This window comes from Ursus americanus, chromosome 2, assembly GCF_024610735.1.
Source record: "Ursus americanus isolate L20-20 chromosome 2, mUrsAme1.1.p, whole genome shotgun sequence".
In the NCBI taxonomy this organism is placed as follows: Eukaryota; Metazoa; Chordata; class Mammalia; order Carnivora; family Ursidae; genus Ursus; species Ursus americanus.
This window is the reverse complement of record NC_142128.1, coordinates 80,418,829-80,445,297: the sequence shown is the minus strand read 5'-3', so window position 1 is coordinate 80,445,297 and position 26,469 is coordinate 80,418,829. Positions and strand designations below refer to the sequence as shown.

The following is a 26,469-nucleotide window of genomic DNA, read 5'->3' as shown; positions in this document are numbered from 1 at the left end:
CAACAGGCAGTACATCGCACTGGCCCACTTAGTAACCTCGATAGGGTTAAAGATGCATAGTAGACTTTTACCTGCAAAATAGAGATAATGTCCTATAAATTTTTAATTCTTTCTTGTTGTTGTTCTTGCTACTCAAGGATATCTGTTGTCATTATGGCCATTGTTGCCAGTATTTCCCTAAGCATGATCACCCTGCATCATGGTTGGCTAAAGATGAGGCATCTAGTGTTGACGGTGTTGTTCTTCATGCCTGAAATTTTTATAGAGGCATCCTATTATTTTCTTTAGTTTGATGTAATATGCATTTTCCTTCAGTCACGCAATAGGTGTATTAGTGGCAGGTCCTATAATTTCCCCAGTATTATATAGTGTAGTGATGAATATAGTCATATGTAAGTGTAATTCTCAATTTGACCACTAGATGGAAGCATTCTTCCAAAAATTGTTCAACAGCGGTGCTTCTCCGTTGGTCATTTAATATATAGTATTATTTCTCCAATGACATAGCTTCAGGATATATCTTGCACCTAGGAACACGCATATAATATTATGTAATTATAGTAGTGTAACGCATATTTAAAAAAAAAGTGATTCAAGCATTTTTTTGTTTTGTTTTCTGAGGCAAAGCAATGTAAAGATTCACAGGGATAAACTGGAGTAATAGGAAAGACAGTGAAAACCTAGACGTGAATGATCTATCTAACACACTAGAGAGAGAATCCCCTCCCAATTTCTAACATGCCTTTATACATGTTGTCCTTGGACCTGGAACTTCTTCAAAATCCTAGCTTTTTATGGTATTATCTGTTCTCACACTTTTTTTTAAAAATAGTAATTTTTTATTATGTTAGTCACCATATAGTACATTCTTAGTTTTTGTTGTAGTGTTCCATGATTCATTATTTGGGTATAACACCCAGTGCACCATGCAGTCGTGCTCTCCTTAACACCCATCACCGGGCTATCCCAATCCCCCACCCCCCCTCCCCTCTGAAGCCCTCAGTTTGTTTCCCAGAGTCCATAGTCTCTCATGCTTCATTCCCCCTTCTGATTACCCCCCCTTTCTTTATCCCTTTCTTTTCCTTCTGATCTTCCTACTTCTTATGTTCCATAGATGAGTGAAACCATATGATAATTGTCTTTCTCTGCTTGACTTATTTCACTTAGTATAATCTCCTCCAGTCCCCGCCATGTTGCTGCAAATGTTGGGTAATCGTTCATTCTGATGGCTGAGTACTTCACCCTCCCTTTCATCCTGAGGGCGGAGAAGAACATCTTTGCTTAGTGGTTCTTCCGCGTCTGCACTTCCCCATACTTCCAGTATAGAACCCTCCCATCGCTCAGTGGTTTATTTATTCATCTGTCTCTCGCCTCACCATGAACTTGTGAGCACAGGAGCTGGGCCGTGAGCCTGGCAGAGACACGTGTCATACACAGGGAACCAGTGGTTGTTTGCTGAATGGGCGCTAAACTTACCTAGCTGTGTGTAAACCCTGCTATCCATTGTACGAGACGTTATTTGGCCAAAAAATCCATCAACTCAAATTGTCGTCTTCTCCATACATTTCCAGTACCAGCCATACCCATACAGATTCAAGTGCTGAAGTAAAACTTCATGACAGACTTTCCAGGGTTTAGAGTTTTTGGTGGGGTTTTGTGTGTGTGCGTGTGTGTGTTTTGTGAATGTGAAAAACCTCTTTAAAGACAGTATATTTTATGGCACTGCTGTACGTAAAAAGATGTCTCTTATTTCAGAACTTTCTTGAACCCATTTTATAATTAATAACTAATGTTATGGATAAAACCAAAGACTGCTCGTTAAAGAATTTGAAGGGGGTCTGAACAGTGTATAGGAAATATAGCCCTTGGCAATACCAACTAAGACTGTTTAGGAAGTTAGACTGTTACCTTTTTTCAAAGAGATAGGCTTCTTCTCCTAGCTGCTTAAAAAAGGAAACTAATCTAAACTTATTATAATGTTGGGGTGCCTGGGTGGGTCAGTCAGTTAAGCAGCTGACTCTTGATTTTGGCTCAGGCCATGATCTCAGGGTGGTGAGATCGAGCCCCGCCTCGGGCGCAGCGCTTAGCGTGAAGTCTCCTTGAGAGTCTCTCTCTCCCTTTCCCTCTGCCCTTCCCCCGACTTGTGCTCTCTCTCACTCTCTCTCAAATAAATAAAAATCTAAAAAAAAATTTTTTTTTAACTTATTTATTGAGAGAGCGAGAACCTCAAGCGGACTTCGTCCAGAGCGCAGAGCACAATGCAGGGCTTGATCTCCTGAACCTGAGCAGAAATCAAGAGTTAGACGCTTAACCAACTGAGCCACCCAGGTGCCCCAGATAAATAAAACCTTTAAACGTATAATGTTAGGTCCCGTGAGAGGTGAGCTATGTTGATCTCCTTTGTGTACAGCATTTGGATTTGGGGGAAGTTTATCCAATATCCGAATTATTGTAAAATCATATTTACAACTTCTCTCCTGTAACTGCAGGATCTGTTGGGATCTTTGTCACCCATATGTTGTCTACGGCGGAGAGTCTGCACCAGGCCCTAAGAGGATACCAGTAGGGATTTGATGATGGTGTGTTTTCAGACTGGCGTAAAAATCCTAATTTTGAATGAATAATTTAAGTAGACATTTTAGCTTCAGTTAAATTACAGTTCTAAAGTTACACTTTCGATTGCGGTGGTGACAAGACAGTACCTTACAGGCTGCAGGAAACCCTTCTAGGTGCTGTATTTCATTTGACTGAGACCGTGGTCTCCGAAGACCGGCAAGGTGAATATAATTTTTTTTTTAAAAATAATTTATTATATTATGTTAGTCACCGTACAGTACATCCTCAGTTTTCGATGTAAAGTTCCATGATTCATTACTTGCGGAAACCAGCCTGGATTTAAGTGACTTGCTTAACATTATACAGTTAGTTATGTGACAGAGCTTAGCACGCAGCCCTGGTCTCCTGACCTCTTGACCTCTAACCCCACCTGTCCTCCTAATTGTCCAGGTGTCCTGACCTGGAGCCGGAAGCTGAGGGGTTTAGTTCCATTTTTGTCGCTTACGTGCCGTATAAACCTTAGCGCCTCTGTATTCTGAGTTTCGTTTTCCTTGTTTGAAGCCTGAATGTTAATATTGTCTCTTCTACGTGATAAGGTCACTGAAGTACATCACAACTAGTGTGGCCTGTTTGAGATACTCATATAATCTCTCAAAAAACCTCTGCAGGCAATGTAACTGACCCTATAGACCAGACCTGTGAAGCCAGAATCATGAATTATTGGGAGAGGGGGTGTCATCGGTTATAGAGGGCTTTGCTTAGGTGATAGATTGTTAAAACATGGGACTGAAATCAGATAAAAATAAATTGTAATACTGCTCAGCCATTTACCAGTAGCGTGACATTTGGCCTGTGTTTAATAATAACATTAGCTGTCCTATATGTCTATCTTAGGGGAATCTCTAATTAACAGATTTTAACAATTTACTTAAATTTACAATATAAGAGAAACTTTAATATCAAAAAATTAATTTTATCTTAGCTTAAAAAAAGTCTCTGGACAAAAGCTTGTATGACATTAGCCAGTATAACCACACTGTGGCACTCCTTACTTACTTAAGACTTTTCATTTCACATTTTCTCTGTAAATTGTGCTTTATAAAATGTGATGTCTTGTTATTTCTGGGGGATTCATTGCTTTTTCTTACACGTTCCTAGTAAGGAAAGGGTGGTGGAGGACCACCTGCATTTATCTGGCTCTGGAGTAGCCTATGGAAATCTGTAAGACCCTGTCGCTCACATTCTCAATACACATTTACCGAGCATCTACCTTTTCAGACCCAGAGTGTCAAGGACCAGGCACAAAAACTACATGCTTGTAGTTCAGTCTCAAGGAACACACACACTAGTGTGAGAATAGACACAGGCACAAATAAACATAATGTAAACCCAAGTGTGGAACGTTCCTTGATAGAGCATAAAAAATACCTATTGATGGTGAAGGTATTTCATCAGATGTTCCAGCATATGTTATGAATTTAAAAAATCATTAGCCTTTGTTACATGCTAGGTATCATGATAAATTCTTTATACAGATAGTCCGAATACTGACAAAACTTCGGAAGGGTAAATATTTTTTTTTTTTAAAGATTTTATTTATTTATTCGACAGAGATAGAGACAGCCAGCGAGAGAGGGAACACAAGCAGGGGGAGTGGGAGAGGAAGAAGCAGGCTCATAGCGGAAGAGCCTGATGTGGGGCTCGATCACATAACGCCGGGATCATGCCCTGAGCTGAAGGCAGATGCTTAACCGCTGTGCCACCCAGGCGCCCCCGGAAGGGTAAATATTTTTATCCCTGTTTTATAACTTAAAAAGTAAGATTGATTGGCCACTAGCAGAGGTCTGATTCCAAATCTCATGCTTTGAAACTACAGTTCCAGGAATTTTAACTCCAAGTTCAGTGATATTTTCAGTACCCAAAGGATGGAAGGATCACTGAATAAAATTGATTACTTTTGCCTCCAGTGGCAGGAGAAAAGGACGCAGCGAGGGCAGGCATGTTTGGATGGAATGAACAGTCTGAGCACAGCAAACAGCGCAGCTCATGAGACTTTCTTCCAGTCATTGGAATTGAGAATACACTAGCACGGACCCAGGCCTCAGATGGTGGGCTACACCCAACAGCCCATTCATTCACTGAAGATTTTAGTTACTATAATATGTTGTTAACGGCTCTATGCTTGACGAGAGCAATGGAGTCTATCTATGCAACATGATCTGCACGACGACGAAGCCACTGGAGCTTTAGTAAGACAAGAAGCCAGTGCATGATGGGTCAGACAAGGTCACGGAAATGACTCCCCCAAGAAGCTGCTCCTCCAGTGGTTTCGGTCATATTCTGAATAGTACCCAATGACTTAAAGCCATCACCAGACCAGGCTACTCTTAAAATCTCATTTCCTAGCATTTTGCCCCTTGAATGTTCTGCTCCAGCCACTAATCTGGAAATCTACTGAATTTCCTCTTCTAAGTCATGGCTTAGTGTCTGCCTAGTGTGTGTGTGTGTGTGTGTGTGTGTGTGTGTGTGTGTGTGTGTATTTTGTTTCCTAGTGTATTTCTTATTCAGACACTTGCTTGGCCGGTCTCCCCACTCTTTTAAGGTGAGGCTGCTCCATGTAAAGTAACAGCCATAGACTACTTCCTGCCTTCCCCCCCTTAGGCTACTTTATTTTTCTCCATAAAACTTACCACCATCTAACCTAATATACTACAGATCTCTGTATTTGATAGTTGCAATGTCTGGGGATAGAGAGTTTGCTTGCCTTGTCTACTTTTGTAACCTCAATGCCCAGAAAAATAAATATTTGTTGATGGAATGATATTGTGATTATTTTGCTAATAAGTGTGGACAGGTATTTTTATTTAACATTTCCATTAAAGGACCATGGTGTATTAGGTTAAACAAGTACGTTTCGAGCGCTTGCTGTATATATATATATGTATAATCTAAATAAATGCTAGACACTGTAGTAGGTGCTGGCATCACAGCAGTGATCAAGACTCTGTCCCTTCAAGGACTTTAGGCAAATGAACAGGTAACCACCGTACAGAGTAATAACAGGATTCATTTCCAGGGTGCTCTAGGTGAACGTAAGATGGGCACCTAGCCCAGGTCTAGGAAATCAGACTATGTAGCCAGGAGGAGATGACATCAAAGCTGAACTCTGAAGGAGTGTAGACGTTAACCAAGCAAAGAGGAGAGGGAAACTATTGCAAACATGTATAAAGGCAAGTAGTTCCAAACTAAAATCACATGTAAAATAATATTCTTTTAAAAATTATTATTTCTTTTTGCCACTAAGGATCTTGACTTGAAAATATCTTAGCAGATACATTTGATGCATCCGAGTGGTATGTCTTCTCCATTTACCACTGCTTAAGAAGAGTCATTTCCTGACCTAGGAAGCGAGTACAATTTTACGGACAACAGACCTGGATTTGAAATCCTGTTTACTTAACCAGTCAAGCGTTTGAGCCAAGGGTTCTAAGTCTGAATTTCCAATTGTAAAACAAGTACGCCATCACCCGCCTCATTAAGTGGCTGTGAGTTTTCACTTATTCAAACAAAAGGTCCCATTGGATGCCAGGAACAATTTTAGAACTAAGTTACAGCTGCAGAAATGGATGAGAACGCTGCCTACTTGGAATTATACTCAATCTGAGTACATATGTGGGGTGGGAGGCAAAGCAGACGTATTACAGATAAATTCAAACAGAAGCAAGTGACACAGGAACATGAAGACAAGCTGAGATGGAGAAGTGGGATGAGGGTTATTTTGGATCACATATATTTTCTTAGAGGAAATAGAATTTCAGCTGAGAATCTGGAGTAGAAGGAACCAGTTGTGGGAATTTGTGGGGTATAAAATTCTCTGTGGAGTGAATAATTAGTATCAAGGGCTAGGGCTGACATGAGTTCAGTGTGTCCGAGGCACAGAATATAAGGGAATATAAGGTGTATATTGCCCAGAGCGGATGGACACAGGATGCAAATATCAGATCAGACATTAGATCATGAAGGCAGTTGTGGGTTAAATTAGGATTCCCCCACTTGATTTATTGAGGTCTAACGGACAAATAGAATTGAAATGTATTTAAAGTGTGTGATATTATGATTTGATAAGTGTATGCATTGAATGATTACTACAATCTATCCCCTCATAATTACTTTTTTTTTTTTTTTTGGTGAGAATGCTTAGGACCTACTCTCAGCAAATTTCAAGTATTTAATGCAGTATTTTTTTTATTTTAAAGATTTTTATTTATTTATTTGACAGAGAGAGAGATAGCCAGCAAGAGAGGGAACATAAGCAGGGGGAATGGGAGAGGAAGAAGCAGGCTCCAGTGGAGCAGGGAGCCCGATGTGGGGCTCGATCCCAGGACCCCGGGATCACACCCTGAGCTGAAGACAGACGCTTAACGACTGAGCCACCCAGGCGCCCCTTAATGAAGTATTTTTAACTGTAGTGACCATACTGTACCTTAGATCCTCATAATATTCTTAAGAATTAATATTCTTAATTATAGTGTCAATTCTACTAGATCTGTAATTGATATTTCTGGTAACTCATTTTCAGTAGGTGTTAGGTGCACGTTTTCTCTTTGATTTTCTGACACTGACCATTGAGAAAGCCTTCGGATTTGGTTGCATACTTGTTCCAGGTACTGAGAAAGATGGTTGCTCTAATTACAGTCACTCGTCAACTCTAAGATGCCATCATCTGTAAGATGTGCCAGTATTTTTGTTGCATTAGAAAAGAAAAAACACTGCAAATAAATGCTTTTAAAAATAGAATTTTATTTCATACTGATGGAAGAAGTCTTTCAGATTCCTCCCTCCCTTCCTTTCTTCTTTCATTTCGAGGTAGGGGGGCAGGGAGAGAATCCTCAAGCTGACTCCGTGCTTAGCAGGAAATTCAAGCAGGGCTCGATCTCATCACCCTGAGATCATGACCTGAGCTGAAATCAAGAGTCTGACGCTTAATCAACTGAAGCACCCAAGTGCCCCATACACACACTTCTTAAAAGAGTGTTTTACTTGTCACTAGGATTTCCTTCTATTCTGCTGCAGATATTGTTGCTTTCCTGATGTTACCAGAAGGTGCCACAGAAAGGTTTTTAGATGCCAATCAGAGTCTATATTCTCTCCTCCAAAGGCCCTTAATTGGGTTATTGATGGAAACATTCAGGAGTTGCAGTCATTCAGTCCTCTCACCAGGAATAACAACCACCTGTGTGGACACGCCGTCAAGGGTAACTACCACATGACTGCAACACAGCGGACGGCAGCAGCGGGACACCGGTGATGATAAGCCAATTTTAGAGAGGTTAAAACTTGAAAAGAGTGTGCCAATTTCTTCCCAGTGAAGAAGTACAAAAAGTGAAAGGATAGTTTCTCAGGCTGTTGCAGACTGAACATTTCTCATGTGTATATAATTTACTTTGCTTATGAAAGAATAGAGTCTTTTTCTTACAGACTTTGATACCTACAACAAAGTTGTCCTACATCGCCGACTTTCATATTGCGGTTTCTAGAAAGATGAGTTGTAGAAGCGATATCTGCTAACATGTACCTAGCACTTGGTATACACTTGATAACAGTTGTTAAGTACTTTGCAATTATTAACTCCTCTCCTCTTCACAGACGCCTGGGGAGGGAGATATGTTATTATTATTTTCATTTTACAGGTGTTGAAACGGAGGAATAGAAAATAAGTTGGTCAATATTACAAAGCTAGTAAGTGGCAGAGTTTGGATTCAAACCAAGGGAGTCTGGTTCTTGAATCCGCACTTTGTATAAATGAATCATCAATACAAAATGAACATTCACAAATCCGTTTATAAGTAAGATAAGACTATTCCACAACATCTGAAGTGGCTTTCTGTTCTAAGTCATGTTTCTAAAGTAAATCCTACCTTTGTTCCTGACTCCTCCTCTGTCTCTGGATTTGTGTTTAATACCTTCCTGAGCAAAACAGCTTTCTGTGCTCAGTGTGGGAACTGGGTGTAGGGTTTCTCACCTTTGGCACTACTGACATGTCAGGTTGAATAATTCTCATTGTGAGGGCCTCCTTTGTGCATTGCAGGAGGGCTAACAGCATCCTTGGCCTCCCCAGAGGAAATGCCAGAGGCACCCCCTAGTCCCATTCAGTGGGAACTGAAATGTCTCAAGACCTTGCCAACTGCCCATTAGGGGTCAGGATCACCCTTGGTGGAAGGCCCCTGGGTCAGAGGTATAGTCAGTACACGTAAGCTTTTGTCGATGAGCTAGTAGAGAGGGGATTTCTTTTACTTGTGTATATGGTTCTAACTCTGTAATGACTGAGTAGAAGAGAAGTGTTTACATAATCCACAAAGTATGTCTTGTTCTTATGGATTTCACCAGAGTGAAGAACAGAGAAGAGGTGAATTATGAATCATGGGGGCAGATGGAAGAATGAGTAGAGGCCTGGCTAACATTTTCTTGCTGGACTTACACAGTATTTGAACACAGGACTTTTTCATTAATATTGAGTTCAGAAAGGGTTTCTAAATACATTAGAATAAGAGAATTGATTAAAGACAACTAGATACGTTATTGTTTTTATGCTAGTCTCGTGAAAGAATATATGTTGGTAACCTTATTGATAAGACACTGCTTAATAAAGATAGTCTATATTAGAAGCTATGAAGTCATCGCATTTTTAAGCATTTATATTATTTTCAAGCATTTAGATAATTAAAATAACCTAAGGTCAGAGAAGAAAATAAGATATAATTAAAGGGGGTGTTATGGTGAGCTGTTCTAAGAGGAAACTGTCTCCATGTTACTATTTAAGAACTTAGACTTTGGAGTTGGAATCTGTATGGTCAAATTCTTTTTTTTTTTTTTTTAAAGATTTTATTTATTTATTTGACAGAGATAGAGACAGCCAGCGAGAGAGGGAACACAAGCAGGGGGAGTGGGAGAGGAAGAAGCAGGCTCATAGCGGAGGAGCCTGATGTGGGGCTCGATCCCATAACGCTGGGATCACGCCCTGAGCCGAAGGCAGACGCCTAACCGCTGTGCCACCCAGGCGCCCCTGTATGGTCAAATTCTGATTCTACTTCTTACTACATAAGAACACTTGGGAAAGTTACTTAGCCTCTCTTAGTACGTGTAATCAAGATGATAATGACTACCTACCACCATAGTGCCATGTGAGAATTACATAAAATAACCCTGTGAAAGCTTGGTTTCTGGCATGTAATATCACACCCATACACATTAAATAAATGTTACCATTGACTGAGAAATGGATATCTTTAACTTCAAATGGGTTGGAGGAGATAGACTAGATTTCATATCTCATGCCTAATTACTTAATATCATTCCATCCATCATATCACTGGCCTAAATCTAGGCTCCTCTCTCACACCCTGCTGCCATGAATTGCTTCTAAAAATATTAATTAAATGGTTCACTTTTTTCCTGGAATCTTTTCTAAACTCTTCTTTTGGGCTTTTAAGTACTTTCATGACCTGGCCCTTTCCTATCTTTTCATCATTATTTAGAAATACCTTCCAAAATATATTCTCTGTCCTAGGCAGTCCTTTTTCCTCACTGTCACAAAAACAAGTACACTGTACTCATTTCCTCTTCCAGGTCTTTCCTTTTCTCGAGTCATCTTCCTTGTTTTTCTTCCACCCGTCTATGTGATACCCAATATGTATATTCATGTCAAGTCCCACTTTTCTCCTGAAGATTTGGTCCCTATTACTTTAGATCTCATTTCTAAGTGGGAGTATATATGAAACATTGTTTACATGTATATAGTGTCTATAGGTCTGTTCAGGTATTTTCATCTTTTCATTAGTTCACTCTGTAATTTTTTTTTTTTTTGAGGACTTTGTCTATCCCCAAATGTTCAAATTTACTGGCATAAAGTTGTTAATAATCTCTCATCTTTTAAATCTTTGTTGCATGTATGGTTTTCACTGTTAATATTGTGATTTTTCTCCTTTTTTTCTAGCTTAGTGTTGCCAGAAGTGTGTCCATGTTTTTAGTCCTTGAAGAAACAATTTTGGGCTACATTTATCCTTTCTAATGTCTTACCTTTAGTATTTCCTTTCTTCTGCTCTCTTTGGGCTTATTCTTCTAACTCGTTAAGTTAGATGCTTAGCTCATTAATTTTTAGCATTTTTTTCTTTTTTTTTTAAGATTTTATTTATTAGAGAGAGTGCACGTGCAAGCAGGGGGAGGGGCAGAAGGAGAGAGACTCTCAATTAGACTCGTTGCCAAGCACAGAGGCTGATGTGGGGCTCGAGTCCACGACCCTGAGATCATGACCTGAACTGAAATCAAGAGTCAGACGCTCAACCACTGAGCCAGCCAGGTGCCCCAACATTTTTTCTTTGCTAATGCTAGCATATAAGTATATAAATTTTTGTCTACCACTTTACCTGAATTGCGCAAGAGTGTGTGCCTGTATCTATGCACAATTTAAAAATCATTTTAGTATTTCCTAAATTCCATTATGATTCATTTTCTGACTATTAGGTTATTATTAGTACATTTCCTTTTTTCAAATGTTTTAAAATATTGTCTTTGGTGATTTAATTATAATTTTTATTTGATCAGAAGGTATCATGTCTAAAATACATATATTTTCAAACCTATTTTATGACCAAGAGTGAGGTAAATTTTCATAAATGTGTTTGTGGAACGTGTGTATGCTCCAGTGTGGGCGTTGGAGTTCTATACATATCCATTATATAAAACTTTTATTTTTTTTATTTTTTATTTTATTATTTTTTTTAATGATTTTTTATTATATTATGTTAGTCACCATACAGTACATCCCCGGTTTCCGATGTAAGGCTTGATGATTCATTAGTTGTGTATTACACCCAGTGCACCATGCAATACGTGCCCTCCTTACTACCCATCACCGGTCTATCCCATTCCCCCACCCGCCTCCCCTCTGAGGCCCTCAGTTTGTTTCTCATAGTCCATAGTCTCTCATGTTTCATTCCCCCTTCTGATTACCCCCCCTGTCTTTATCCCTTTCTTCCCCTACCGATCCTCCTAGTTCTTATGTTCCATAGATGAGAGAAATCATATGATAGTTGTCTTTCTCTGCTTGACTTATTTCACTTAGCATTATCTCCTCCAGTGCCGTCCATGTTGTAGCAAATGTTGAGAATTCATTCTTTCTGATAGCTGAGTAATATTCCATTGTATATATGGACCACAACTTCTTAATCCAGTCATCTGTTGAAGAGCATCTTGGCTCCTTCCACGATTTAGCTATTGTGGACATTGCTGCTATGAACATTGGGGTGCATATGGCCCTTCTCTTCACTACGTATGTATCTTTGGGGTAAACACCCAGTAGTGCAATGGCTGGATCATAGGGTAGCTCAATTTTTAACTTTTAGAGAAACTTCTCTAGTAACAAACTATAGAAATGATCCCTGAAAGTATAGTCTTCATTATATAAAACTTTTAAATCATGAGTTCAAATCCCTATCCTTTTCGATGCTTTATCTGATGGATTAATTACTTACTGAGAAAGAAGTGTTACTTCTGCTATAATGTAAAAATTTGTCAGTTTTTTCTTGTAGGTCAGGAGTTTTTGCTTTATGTATTTTGAAGTTAAATTACTAGGTATATTTCAGTTTAGATCTCTATAACAGGGGAATTGAACATTTTCTCAATAGTAATAAGCTTCTAACAATGCTTTTTGCTTTATAATCTCCATCTTCTCTTGGTATTATAGAACTGATACAGAAATTCAGGGACCCTGGGTGGCTCAGTCAGTTAAGTGTCTGATTTTGGCTGAGGTCATCATCTCAGGGTTCTGGGGTTGAGCCCCATGTCAGGGTCCTCACTCAGCAGGGAGTCTGCTTGTCTCTCTCCCTGTGCTCCTCCCCCTGCTTGTATGGGTGCTCTCTCTCTCTCCAATAAAAATAAAAATCTTAAAAAAAAAACTGGTACACAAATTCAGTATAGTTGCAGGATATAAAAACAATGTACAGAAATCTGTTGCATTTCTATATGCCAATTATGAAGCAGCAGAAAGAGAAATCAAGGAATTAACCCCATTTACAATTGTACCAAAAACCATAAGATACCTAGGAATACACCTAACCAAAGATGTGAAAGATCTGTACTCTGAATGTTGAATAAAACACTGATGAAAGAAATTGAAGATGACACAAAAAAATGGAAAGACATTCCATGCTTATGGATTAGAAGAACAAATATTGTTAAAATGTTCATACTACCAAAGCAATCTACACATTTAATTCAATCCCTATCAAAATACCACCAGCATTTTTCACAGAGCTAGAACAAATAATTCTAAAATTTGTATGGAACCACCAAAGACCCTTGGTGTCACTCTTTGGTGAATAGCCAAAGCAGCCTTGAAAAAGAAAAGCAAAGGTGGAGGCATCACAATTCTGGACTTCAAATTATACTACAAAGCTGTAGTGATCAAGATAGTACGGTACTGGCACAAAAATAGACACATAGATCAATAGAACAGAACAGAAAATCCAGAGATAAGCCCACAATTATGTGGTCAATTAATCTTTGACAAAGCAGGAAAGAATACCCAATGTCCCTTTTCATATTTTTAAAATTCTCTATTCCCCCCAATTCTTTTTTTTTCTATTAATTTGTAAGTTACTCTTTTCTACTTATCTTCTTTTTGTAATTACTAATATGGTTAAGAAGTTTCTTTTTAATGGTTAATAAGTTCTAACATTAATTAATTTTTCAACCATCTTTTCAATCAAAAAAGAGAACTTAGAATTCTGTACTGCAAATCATGCTTCTCTCAATTCATGAAATTCTTATCCAAAATTTTCGTCTCATACATTAGACATTTTTATTATTGTTTTAGATGGTCCAGTTGGTTAGTTTACCTAGATGTAGCATTTCTTTCTTTTCTCCTTTTGCTTATATCATTCATGGAATACTAGACCGTAGTATTATTCTCAGATTATTCTCTTTCATTCCTTCATCCTTTCAAGATTCTTAGCAAAGCTTATTTGTGCTAATCTTTCTTAGTTTTTATTTACCACTTTTTTGAAAACCTCTTTGTTTCAGACTTGACATTGAAAGATAGTTTCTTTGGATATAAATTTCTGCATTGAAAGTTGCTTTATCTTAGCATTTTAAATATAATATTTATGTATAAATAGAAATAGAGAAATGTAAAATATCTATGGCTTTCATTGTTGTCAATGGGTACAATCATTGACGGGTTACTCATCACTTTTTGTAGACACTGGGATGTCACATAACCCTGATCGGAACAAGTATTGTTCAGTTCTCAAGTGCATCATTCACAAAGACCTCAAGTGAATAGCTTCCCCTCGTTAGTATATTGCATAGCTTCATAAATGTACATGCATTTCTTTTTACTTTTCTATTTCTTTGCTACTTTAGTTTCTCTTTGTCTTTGATGTCCTCATTTTTACTAACATACACTATATGTGGATTTCTTTTTACTTATTCTACTTGAATTCATTTGGGTTCCTGAATCTACATAGCAATTTTTTTTTCTAAAGAAAACTCTCACATATTGATTCCTGAACCAACCTACTGGTGCAGACGCATAGTAACACAGAAACATCATTTCGCCAATAAAACATGTCTATTGTTCAGGTAGTTGTGATGTTGACAGAGTGATAGGATACAAGCACGTGAACTTCATGCAGCATAGATGTGTGTGCTGTCTCCTGTGTGATCCCTTGTAGACCCAGCTTCGTTCCTCTCCAATGCCTCCTTTTGGAGTTGTACCTGATTTTTTTTTAAAAGATTTATGTATTTATTTTTAGAGCAAGAGAGCAAGCAGGGGGAGGGGCAGAGGGAAAGAATCTCAAGCAGACTCCCTGCTGAGCATGGAGTCTGACACGGGGCCTGATCTTGGGACCCATGAAATCATGACCTGAGCCGAAACCAAGATGCTCAACCAACAGAGCCACTGAGGTGCCCCATGGACCTGATTTTATTACCAGTTTTCATCCAAATCCACTGGGGAATGGAATGATTCTGCTTCTGTTTCTTGGCCAGGAATCGATTGATCCTGGAAGTCTTGTGAGAGGACATGACAAGGAACAGTCAACCACATACACCATGATGGTGGAGAAAAGGAGCAGTGATGCTTTTTTTTTTTTTTTAATTCTGGAAAAATCTCAACCATTATTTCTTCATATATTTTCTTTCCCTAATTTCTTCTTGTCAGGTTTGATCTGACACAATAATTTCTTTATTTCTGGAATCCAAGTTCATCTTCCACCTTTTGCTCTCATGAGGACGGTTATTTCTAAAAAGGAAAAGGTGGTTAAGAGGGCTGTTCATTATCACCTTTCTCATTGACTTGGTACTTTTTAATTTCTCCTTTAAGGAAGGACTTGAGCTGTTAATCTTATGAGTAGATTGCTTTGTTTACTAATTGCCCAGAAGTCTCATATTGGGATACAAACTAAGCCAAAACCTTGAAAATAAATGAAAGTCTTCAAAGAAAGTATTAGCAGCATGGCATAAACTGCATATACAACTACAGATCCCCTTTTCCTCCAATAGAGTATTTGAAAAACTGTAAACACATTGTTTTGATTCTCAACTTAAATTCAACCACTGATGGAATGGAGAGCTTTGAGCAGAATCAGTTTGCCAAATACCTAGCAGAATAGTTTACATCTTTTGGGTACCAGGCACTGTAGTAAGTCTAATGGAGTATTAGGAAGAATTTAGTACCTCTGTTCCTATTCCCTTGACTATGTATAGTCCTTTGGGACCTCACCTTCATGCCAGGCTGCTTATCAACATAGTTTAAAATTTAGTGTCATCTTCAAGGAATTTCCAGAGCTAACTGCTAATAGAAGAAAGCTGTTTCCATTTCTTACATATGTTTCTGGATTTGGTGTTAGTGCTATCTTTTTCTGTGGTTCCATTTGATTCTAGTTTATGCCAGTGGTTTTTGGAGTCTCTTGCTTTTTCAGCACATTGATTAAAGAAATATAAGGAGGATCAGCACTGACTCTAGGCTTACATTTATCTCATTTTTGGTCTATTTTGTAAGTTTGCATTATTTTTTTGGTCTTAGGACAGGTTCTAGATAAAATTATGGTATCGAGGAGACAGTAAGCAATAATTAAATGGGTCAATAAAAAGTAATTTGTTAGTTGGGGAAAAAAAAGTAATTTGTCAGTTGGAGGTGTCCTTCTCCTCCCTGTCCCCTTCTCTATTCTCATTTGGTCTGTTCTCTCCTCTGTTGCTCTTGACCTTAACATCATACTTCCCTCTACTTTCTCTTGCTTCTTATCTTGGATTCTACTAAAAATTCCAAATCCTGTGCGATGTTACTCCAGGACCTGAAATACCAATTGATTAATCAAATAAAGTCTCCTTCATAATCTGCTAATGGTGTTTTAGCTATGTGATCATTCTGTAGGCACCTTTGCTGCCTTGTTTGTTAATAAGTAACTCTATGAGACCATAACAAGCTAGGTGGGTGATGTTTTTATGGTGTATAGATTCCTAAATCTTACCTATTTCACTTTTAGGTAAGGCCCACCAAAATCACTAGCTTGTTAATGCAATGCTGGGGGTCTCAGTGCTAATATCCAGAATGTTATACTTTTTCTGACATGTCCTAGTCATGTCTCACAAGACTTCCTAGTCTGACATGACTAGGACATGTCAGAAAAAGTATTACACACAAAAGGCTTTATTACACACAAAAGGTTTATTACACACAAAAGGCTTCTTTGAAGCCCTTTTCTAGCCCCTGGATGAGGGAATCAATATGGTAATTACCATGAACTATTTTTGCCTCTGAGTACAACTTGGGATTGTGAATGGTGATTGCTTTTTTTTTTTTTTTTAAGATTTTATTTATTGATAGAGACAGAGAGCACAAGTGGGGGGAATGGCAGAGGGAGAGGGAGGAGCAGACTCCCCACTGAGCAGGGAGCCTGGTGTGGGGCTCGATCCCACGGCCCTGAGATCATGACCTGACCTGAAAGCAGACACTTAACCAGACTGAGCTACCCAGGTGCCCTGCTTTTTGTTTTTTGTTTTTAAAACAAGTATGTAGTGCTTTCCATGTGCCAGTCCTTATTATAAATATTAACTCATTTAAAATTCAAAACAATTTTATGAGATAGACATTATTAGGTTCATCTTACAGAAACAGGAACTTCTCTGATCCACGGAAAAATTAAGTAACTGGCTCAAGGTCATTTAGGTAGTAAGTGGCAGAGTTGGGCTCTGAACCCAGGGGACATTAGTTTGGAGTCCAAGCTCTAACACTGTGTTCTGCAGCACTTGGGAGGAAGTGAAGATTGTATTGTCCTCAAGAGGATGCCTGGAGATTTATTGTTTGAATGCTTAGGTTCTTTTTTCTCCCTCTCCAGTCATTCTCTCCTGATCTTAAATAGGGTTTTTATACAGGCATACCTCATTTTATTGCACTTTATATTGTGCTGTGCAGATACCCTATTTTCTACAAATTGAAGGCTTGTGGCAACCCTGCATCCAGCAAGTCTATCAGCACCATTTTCCAACAGCATTTGCTCACTTCGTGTGTCTGTGTCACATTTTGGTAATGCTCACAATATTTCGCATTTTTTCATTATTATTTGTGATGATGAACTGTGATCAGTGACCTTTGATGGTACTCTTCTAACTGTCTTGGGGTGCCCTGTGCCCATGTTAGACTGTGAACTTAGTTGATAAATGTGTGTGTTCTGACTGCTCCGCTGACAGACCGTTCCCCCATCTCTTCCCTCTCCAATTCTGTGAAGGCTGGGAGAGGTGAAGAAGCTGCAGGAAAAAAAAAGTTTGAAGCTAGCAAATGTTAGTTCATGAGGTTTAAGGAAAAAAAGTTTCCATTAGCTTAACACATACAGGGAAGCAGCAAGTTATCTAGAAGTTCTAGCTAAGACGATTAATGAAGATGGCTACACCTAATAGTCGATTTTCAGTGTAGACCAAATGGCCTTCTGTTGGAAGAGGATGCCATCTAGGACTTTCAGAGCTAGAGGGAAGTCAGTGTCTGGCTTCAAAGGACAGGCTTACTCTCTTGTTAGGGTCAAATGCACCGGTGACTTCAAGTTGAAGCTATTGCTCATTTACTGTTCTGAAAATTCTAAGGCCCTTAAGAATTGTGCATTAAGGAGGGCACGCGATGTGATGAGAACTGGGTGTTATACTGAACTGATGAATCGTTGAACATTGTATCAAAACCCAATCATGTACTATACCTTGACTCATTGAATAAAAAAAGTTTTTATTACGTTAGTCACCATACAGTACATCCTTAGTTTCTGATGTAGTGTTCCATGATTTATTGTTTGTGTATAACACCCAGTGCTCCATGCAGTACGTGCCCTCCTTAATACCCATCACCGGCCTATCCCATTCCCCCAGCCCCCTCCCCTCTGAAGCCCTCAGTTTGTTTCCCAGAGTCCATAATCTCTTGTGGTTCATTCCCCCTTCTGTTTACCCCCCCTTCATTCTTCCCTTCCTTCTCCTACCGATCTTCCTGCTATTCCTTATGTTCCACAAATGAGTGAAACCATATAATGTCTTTCTCTGCTTGACTTATTTTGCTTAGCATAATCTCCTCCAGTCCCGTCCATGTTGCTGCAAATGTTGTGAAATTGTTCTTTTGATGGCTGGATAATATTCCATTGTATATATGGACCACATCTTCTTAATCCAGTCATCTATTGAAGGGCATCTCGGCTCCTTCCACAATTTAGCTATTGTGGACAATGCTGCTATGAACATTGGGGTGCATATGGCCCTTCTCTTCACTACGTCTATATCTTTGGGGTAAATACCCAGTAGTGCAATTGCTGGGTCATAGGGTATCTCTATTTTTAACTTCCTGAGGGACCTCCACACTGTTTTCCAGAGTGGCTGTACCAACTTGCATTCCCACCAACAATGTAGGAGGGTTCCCCTTTCTTCACATCCTCTTCAACATCTGTTGTTTCTTGCCTTGTCTATTTTTGCCATTCTAACTGGCATAAGGTGGTATCTCAATGTGGTTTTGATTTGAATTTCCCGATGGCTAATGATTTTGAACATTTTTTCATGTGTCTGTTAGCCATTTGTATGTCTTCATTGGAAAAGTGTCTGTTCATATCTTCTGCCCATTTTTTGCTTTATTTGTTTCCTGTGTATTGAGTTTGAGAAGTTCTTTATAGATCTTGGATACCAGCCTTTTATCTGTAGTTTCATTTGCAAATATCTTCTCCCATTCTGTAGGCTGCCTCTTCATTTTGATGACTGTTTCCTTTGCTGTGCAGAAACTTTTTATCTTGATGAAGTCCCACAAGTTCATTTTTTCTTTTGTTTCTCTTGCCTTTGGAGATGTGTCATGAAAGAAGTTGCTGTGGCTGATGTCGAAGAGGTTACAGCCTATGTTCTCCTCTAGGATTTTGATGGATTCCTGTCTCGCATCGAGGTCTTTCATCCATTTGGAGCTTATCTTTGTGTATGGTGTGAGAGATTGGTCAAGTTTCATTCTTTTGCATATAGCTGTCCAATTTTTCCAGCACCATTTATTGAAGAGACTGTCTTTTTTTCCACTGGATGTTTTTTCCTGCTTTGTCAAAGATTAGTTGACCAGAGAGCCGAGGGTCCATTCCTGGGTTCTCTATACTGGTCCATTGGTCTATGTGTCTGTTTTTGTGCCAGTGCCATGCTGTCTTGGTGATCACAGCTTTGTAGTATAGCTTGAAATCAGGCAACGTGATGCCTCCAGCTTTGTTTTTCCTTTTCAACATTTCCTTGGTGATTTGGGGTCTTTTCTGGTTCCACAGAAATTTTAGGCTTGTTTGTTCCACCTCTTTGAAAAATGTCACTGGTATTTTGATTGGGATGGCATTGAAAGTGTAGATTGCACTGGGTGGCATAGACATTTTAACTATGTTTATTCTTCTGATCCATGAGCATGGAATGTTTTTCCATCTTTTTGTGTCTTCTTCAATGTCTTTCATCAGTGTTCTGTAGTTTCTAGAATATACATCCTTTACCTCTCTGGTTAAGTTAATTCTGAGATATTGTATGATTTTTGGTGCTATTTTAAATGGAATCGATTCTCTAATTTCTCTTTCTTCAGCCTCATTGTTCTTTTTTTTTTTTTTTTAAGATTTTTTATTTATTTATTTGACAGAGAGACAGCCAGTGAGAGAGGGAACACAGCAGGGGAGTGGGAGAGGAAGAAGCAGGCTCCCAGCGGAGGAGCCTGATATGGAACTCCATCCCGGAACGCCGGGATCACGCCCTGAGCCGAAGGCAGATGCTTAACGACTGCGCTACCCAGGCGCCCCCAGCCTCATTGTTCTTGTATAGAAAGGCAACTGATTTCTGAGCATTGGTTTTTATCCTGCCGCATTACTGAATTGTTCTATGAGTTCTAGTAATTTGGGGGTGGAGTCTTTTGGGTTTTCCATATAGAGTATCCTGTCATCTGCGAAGAGAGAGAGTTTGACTTCTTTGCCGATTTGGATACCTTTTATCCCTTTTTGTTGTCTGATTGCTGTTGCAAGGACTTCTAGTACTATGCTGAACAATAGTGGCGAGAGTGGGCATCCTTGTTGTGTTCCTGATCTTAAGGGAAAGGCTTTCAGCTTTTCCTCATTGAGAATGATATTTGCTGTAGGCTTTTCATAGATGGTTTTTATGAGATTGAGGAATGTACCCTCTATCCCTACACTCTGAACGGTTTTAATCAGGAAAGGATGCTGTATTTTGTCAAAGGCTTTTTCTGCATCAATTGAAAGGATCATATGGTTCTTGTCTCTTCTCTTACTGATGTGATCTATCACACTGATCGATTTGCGAATGTTGAACCACCCTTGCATCCCAGGGATGAATCCCACTTGGTCGTGATGGATAATCCTTTTAATGTACTGTTGGATCCTATTAGCTAGGATCAAGAAATACATTTCATAAGGCTTGGGCTGCTACAGATAGTGCTTCCTCGGATGGCTTGGGGCAAAATAAATTTAAAACCTTTTGGAAAGGATTCACTATTCTAGGTGCCATGGAGAACATTTGTGATTCACGAGAAGAGGACAAATGGAAGAAGTTGATTCCAACCCTTATGGATGACTTTGAGGAGTTCAAGACTTCAGTGGAGGAAGTGACTACAGATGTAGTGGAAATAGCCAGGGAACTAGAATCGGAAGCAGAGCCTCAAGATGTGAGTGAATTGCTACAACCTCTCGATAACATTTGAATGGATGAAGAGTTGCTCCTTACAGATGAGCAAAGAAAGTCGCTTCTTGAGAGTTAATCTCCTGGTGAAGATGCTGTGAAGATTATTGAAATGAAAACAAAGGTTCAGAATATTACATAAACTTAATTGATAAAGCAGAGGCAGGGTTTGAGAGAATCGACTCCAATTTTGAAAGAAGTTCTCCTGTGGGTAAAATGTTATCAGACAGCATCACATGCTACGGAGAGTTTGCTCGTGAAAGGAAGAGTCAATTGCTGCAGCAAACTTCACTGTTGTTTTATTTTAAGAAATTACCGTACCCACCACCCTGATCAGTCAGCAGCCAGAAGCATTGAGGCAGGAAGCCGGTTACGACTCTCTGAAAGCTCAGGTGATGGTTAGCATTTTTAGCAATAAAGTATTTTTAAATTAAGGTATGCACATTTTTTTAGACATAATACTGTCACACTCTTAATAGACTACAGTACTGCATAAACATAACTTTTATATGCACTGGGAAACCAAAAAATTCATTTGACTTTATTGTGATAGTCATTTTATTATGATGGTCTGGAACTGAACCCTCAATATAAAAGAGATTCTGGGCAATTTCAACAGAAAAGAAAATTGGTAGCTTAAATAATCATCAAAAATTCTAAAAGTTTGAACTTGGAAATGAGGCAGCAAAATCACCCCCTAGAATCTGTCTGTGGAGATGCTGGTGCTACTGGGCACAGGAAGCCAGAGCTACACTGCTGGGTACCACTGCCACACTAGCATCCTTGTTACCATGGAAACATGCTGCTGCTACTACTACCGCTATCCCCCCACCCCCCGCCACTAACTACATGGATTCTCTGCTCTTCCTGCTTCTGATTCAAGGTCTAGTTAGTACATCTAATTGGTCAATCTTTGGTCACAAATCTATCCTGTCTTACATCCCAGCTGTACAGGAGGAAATCCAGTGTCTTGCCTTCTAGGGTTGCTGAACAAAATACAGGAGGCTCAACATTTGCAGAACTTGGGGGGACATACTTTTACTAAAATTTTATTCTCTATTTATGTGAAATTTAAATTCTGCTGGGCACTCTGTATTTTTATTTGTTGAATCTGGCAACCCTCCTGCCTTCTTAGTTTCTGTATTCAGGGGGAAACAAAGATTCATATAATGGGCAGTTTTCAAAACATAGGATAAGTTTCTCTATTGAGAAGGAACACGACTAATATTCACCACGATCCCTTCTAACATTTTCCCATGTAGTCACAACACAATAATTTTGCAGTGAGACAAAAAGTACAGGCTGGTGTCAAACCCAAACTGGACCTATAACCAAAATTTTCTTTTTCCAGGACCCTCTCCCGCCATGTTGTATCACAACTAATTTAATTTCCTACTAATTTGAGGTGATGTTTTGGATAACATGCTTTTTTCTCTTTCTTTTTTCTTTTTCTTTCTTTTTTTTTTTTTTTTTTAAGATTTTATTTTTAAGTAATCTCCACATCCAATGTGGGACTTGAACTTACAACCCGGAGATCAAGAGTTGCATGCTCTACTGACTGAGCCAGCCAGGTGCCCCTGAATAACATGCTTTTATTTCTAGCATAGATTCAGCTTTTATTTGACTTCCCTTTTCAATAATAAATGGAGCTCTCATTACCAATTTTGAGGAAGGAATTTCATTGTGATAGACTATTCAAGCTATATACAAATATATAGCTGAAATCTGTGTCATAAAAAGTTTATTATATATCATCTCCTGCTCTGTATTTCAGTGTCTCTGAGTCACTTTCTGATTAAGACTATTTATGAAGCTCTTCTGATACTTCTGCAGAAAAAGGTAGTTTTGTATGTGTAAAATATTAGCTTAGAACAAAATAATCTTCCTCATAATTCTCCTTAAATAAAGTGTTTCCAACTAATTCACTCTAGGGTCAAAGAGAATAAAGTTTGTAGTTTGCAAAATTATTTTGTTTATAAAAGTCTTATATTTTCAATTTACATATCTAATATGTTCAGGGTTAAACCCATAAGGAGAGTTGGAAAAAAGGCAGTGTTCTAATAATCAAACAGATCCCCAGCTAAAGCTGCAATCAGAAAGAGAAATTTATTTATTTATTAATTATAACACCATCATAGTCATTTAGACTTTATACTGATTTGATAAGAAAATATAGATTTTACCAGTGTTGATTAATTTCATAATCATTGCTGGAAGAATACTTACCACTACTACCATATTTGAAAAATAGTACAAAGGCAAATTATTTGCACTTTAGGAGAAGAAAACAGTCTTTTAAAAGTTATTGAGGGGAGGGGAGTGGGGGATTGGGATAGGCCAGTGATGGGTATTAAGGAGGGCACATATTGCATGGTGCACTGGGTGTTATACGCAAATAATGAATCATGGAACATTGCATCAAAAACTGGGGATGTACTGTATGGTGACTAATATAACAAAATAAAGTTATTAAAAAAATAGAAGTTATTGATGAAAAGTATAGCATAGGGAATATAGTCAATGTTGTAATGATGTATGGTGACATAGTAACTACACTTACGGTGAGCATTGCATAGTATATAGAATTGTTGAATCACTGTTGTATACTTGAAAGTAACGTTGTCAACTTAAATTTTTATTTTTGAAGTGTAAAGAGAGAGGCAAAACCAAGACACCGATTCTTAACCAGAATTCTTAAACAGACTCTAAACAAACTGATGGTTACCCAGGGGGAGGTGGGTGGGGAAGGGTTAAACAGGTGATGGGAATGAAGGCGAGCACTTGCTGTGATGAGCGCTGGGTGTTGTATGGAAGTGTCGAATAACTATGTGGTACTCCTGAGACTAATATTATACTGTAGGTTAACTAAATAGAATTTAAATAAAACTTAAATAAAATATTTGTAATTTTAAACCTAAAAATAATAACTTATTAGAGAATTCAAGTATTCAAATTTTATTATGATTTTTTGGTTAGGGACACCATTTTTAATTTGTCCTTAGTTATTCCCCAAAGCAAAACAGATGAATTTTTGTAAACAACACTTGCTTGGGAGAGGAAAGTGGTTGATGGCTAAAGAGAAGAGTGGTATATAGTCATTCTAGTTCATTCTCAAGGGTCTCTAAATTGTATCAAAGATCCAGAAAATGCTCTTGGCAGTTAATGCATGAATTCTGATTCTCAGTTACGTGGTTGATGCTATCATATTGTTCTGATTCTTACATATAACCTTATGACATAATGTGAATATTTCATTTTATTCATAGAAAAAATATCGAGTTAATGACATTTCAAGTCACGTTATCTTGAAAACTGGCTCTTCACAGGATTTAAAATACAGTATTTTAGGTATTTTAGGGGCGCCAGGCTGGCTCAGTCAGTAGAACTGGTGACTCTTGATCTCAGGGTCATGAGTTCAAGCCTCACATTGGGCAAGTAGCCTACTTAAAAAAAAATTGTAAGGGGCATCTGGGTGGCTCAGTCGGTTAAGCATCTGCCTTCGGCTCAGGTAATGATTTCAGGGTCCTGGGATCAAGCCCCGTGGGGAGGGGGGGCGGTCCCCACTCAGCAGGGAGTCTGCTTCTCCCTCTTCCTCTGCCCCTCCTCCTGCTTGTGTTCTCTCTTTCTCTCTCTCAAATAAACAAAATCTTAAAGAAACTGTAAAATACAGTATTTAAAAACAATTATTTAAATATCCTTTTACATTTTTGTTTATTACCAGTTTCATTTTACAACGAAATAAATATGTAATAAAATCCATATAATATAAAAATTATGTATTAAAGAAGTAACAGTCCTTTGCTTACACCCACTACCAATCCTGAGAGATAACTTCTGATAACAGTTTGGTGTGTAACCTTGTAGAATTCTCTCTAAGGATACACGAATAACACACATAATAGAATTTTAAACATTTATTAAAAAATGAGATTCTATACGACTTGTAGCTTTTTAAAATTTTAAAATTCTGCATCCTAAATATCTTTTCATGTAAGTGCATACATATCCACGTTACTCTTTCCAGTATTGCTACACAGTAGTATTTATGTAATTTTACATTAAAAATGTTTAATTATGAAATTCATACTTGTAACACATTTAAACAACTAAAAATGTACTTGTTATGCCATAATCAATTTAACCCTTCCTTTATTGGTGGGCAGTTAGGGTACTCACAGTTTTTAGTATTTCCACAGAGAACATCTTTGTATAGGTGGTTATGGTTGTGTAAGTAGCTCATTAATTTAAAAATCTGGAGTAATTCATGTTAATATTCAGATATGGTCAGATCATACCTTGAATCTGATGCATAGTCCCTCAAATGTTTTTTTTTTTAAACAATGCTATGATAAACAGTTTATAGTCATCTTTGTTTATTTCTTTTTTTTCCCTCATGTTTTAATCACATTGTAAATCTTGACAGTGTCTGTGCATTGTAGCAGGTAAAGTGGACTTTTTTCTCCCTTTTTTTAATACCTGTTCGTGACAAGGAAATGAGATTTGAAATCAGGAATGAGTTGGTACGTGTGTTATTCAGAGAAGAGTGTTTCTTCAGCTCACACAGACACACACACACAGAGGCATGCACACACACATGCTTATAACCACCTCCTCCTTCCCCCGTCAGCTGACTGGAAGATTCACTGCAGCTAACAAGGGAAGCAGTTCAGTCCTGCTTTTAAAGAAATAGAATTCTCTCATCGTGAAAATCCATGACCTGTTCCTACGCTAGAGATAGAAAGCCTTCAAGCACCCTACCTGTTCCCTGCTCCTTTCTTGACTTTTGCATTCATTCCTCCCTCCTTGCCTTACCTTGCCTGCACACCAGTGATGTTGTCCCAGACCACATAACCCACCTGTAGCTGGAGTTTTCCATGGCCCAGGTGTAGACCAGGATCACATGAATAAAACCACCTTTATTGCTTTATCTCTTTGATATAAAAGACCAATTTGTAAATCACACCAACACTTCTTAAAATGTTTCCCAATCCTCTTACTAAGCTCTCATACCTTGAAGCTTCATTCCGCATTCCCCCTCCCTGACACACCTGCCAGCCTGGGATCTCATTTTTCCTCCTGCTTTGCTTTCCATATGCCATGGTTTTGTTTGTCTAAGAATACATTTTCACTTTTTCTGTTGTAAATCCTCACCTCCACTTCTGCCCCCTACACCCTCGTGATACTCAGATTATCCTGATCTGACAAATAAGACTGAGATTGTTCTAAGGGCTTAACTTGCTTAATCCTCATAGCAAATTTATGAGGTGGAAGCTGCTGTTATTCACATTTTACGGAACAATTACAGAGAAGTAACTTGTCCTAAATGACACAGCTAATAGGTGAAAAATATGGAATTTAAATCCAGGCAGTCTTCTTGTAAGAGTATAAGCTGTTAACCTCTTTTCTGAATTTTTGTATATGCAGGAAAAACACACCGTTCAATTAGGTCTGGCTTCTTCTACTCTCCTTATTAGACTTGGTCATAGTCGTTCTCTTTCAGTTGCAGGTAATAGAAAAATGCAATTCAAACTGCATGAGGATGGGGAAAAAAAAAGGAATTTAATGGTTCATGAACCCAAAAAGTGGTCCTGAGTGGAGCTTAATTTTAGGTACAGCTTAATTTTAGGCTCAGTTTCTGACTTTCTGTCTCTGGTACGTTATGCTTGTGTTTTATTCTCAGCCTTCACGTGATGGTCAGAT

General features: G+C 38.5%; 1 protein-coding gene and 1 pseudogene across 1 annotated transcript; both read right to left on the bottom strand.

The window, feature by feature from the left end:
* Window positions 1–11,906: 11,906 nt before the first annotated feature.
* LOC123801476 (small nucleolar RNA U3) lies at window positions 11,907–12,009 on the bottom strand (annotated as a pseudogene).
* Window positions 12,010–14,192: 2,183 nt separating this feature from the next.
* Window positions 14,193–14,640, bottom strand: LOC123801375 (large ribosomal subunit protein eL39). Its single transcript, XM_045811361.2, has 2 exons — window positions 14,534–14,640; window positions 14,193–14,331 (listed from the first exon to the last, which is right to left on the bottom strand). Exons 1-2 carry the CDS (start codon window positions 14,638–14,640, stop codon window positions 14,193–14,195), a joined length of 246 nt encoding a protein of 81 aa, XP_045667317.2.
* Window positions 14,641–26,469: the final 11,829 nt, after the last annotated feature.

What these genes read in the sequence shown, in the direction of transcription:
- LOC123801375 (XM_045811361.2), bottom strand. Translation starts at nt 14,640, where the DNA reads ATGTCCTCTCACAAGACTTCCAGGATCAATCGATTCCTGGCCAAGAAA. An exon ending in AAAACTGGTAATAAAATCAG is followed by an intron (nt 14,332 to 14,533) that starts GTCCATGGGGCA and finishes AAAAAAAATCAG; the next exon opens with GTACAACTCCAAAAGGAGGC.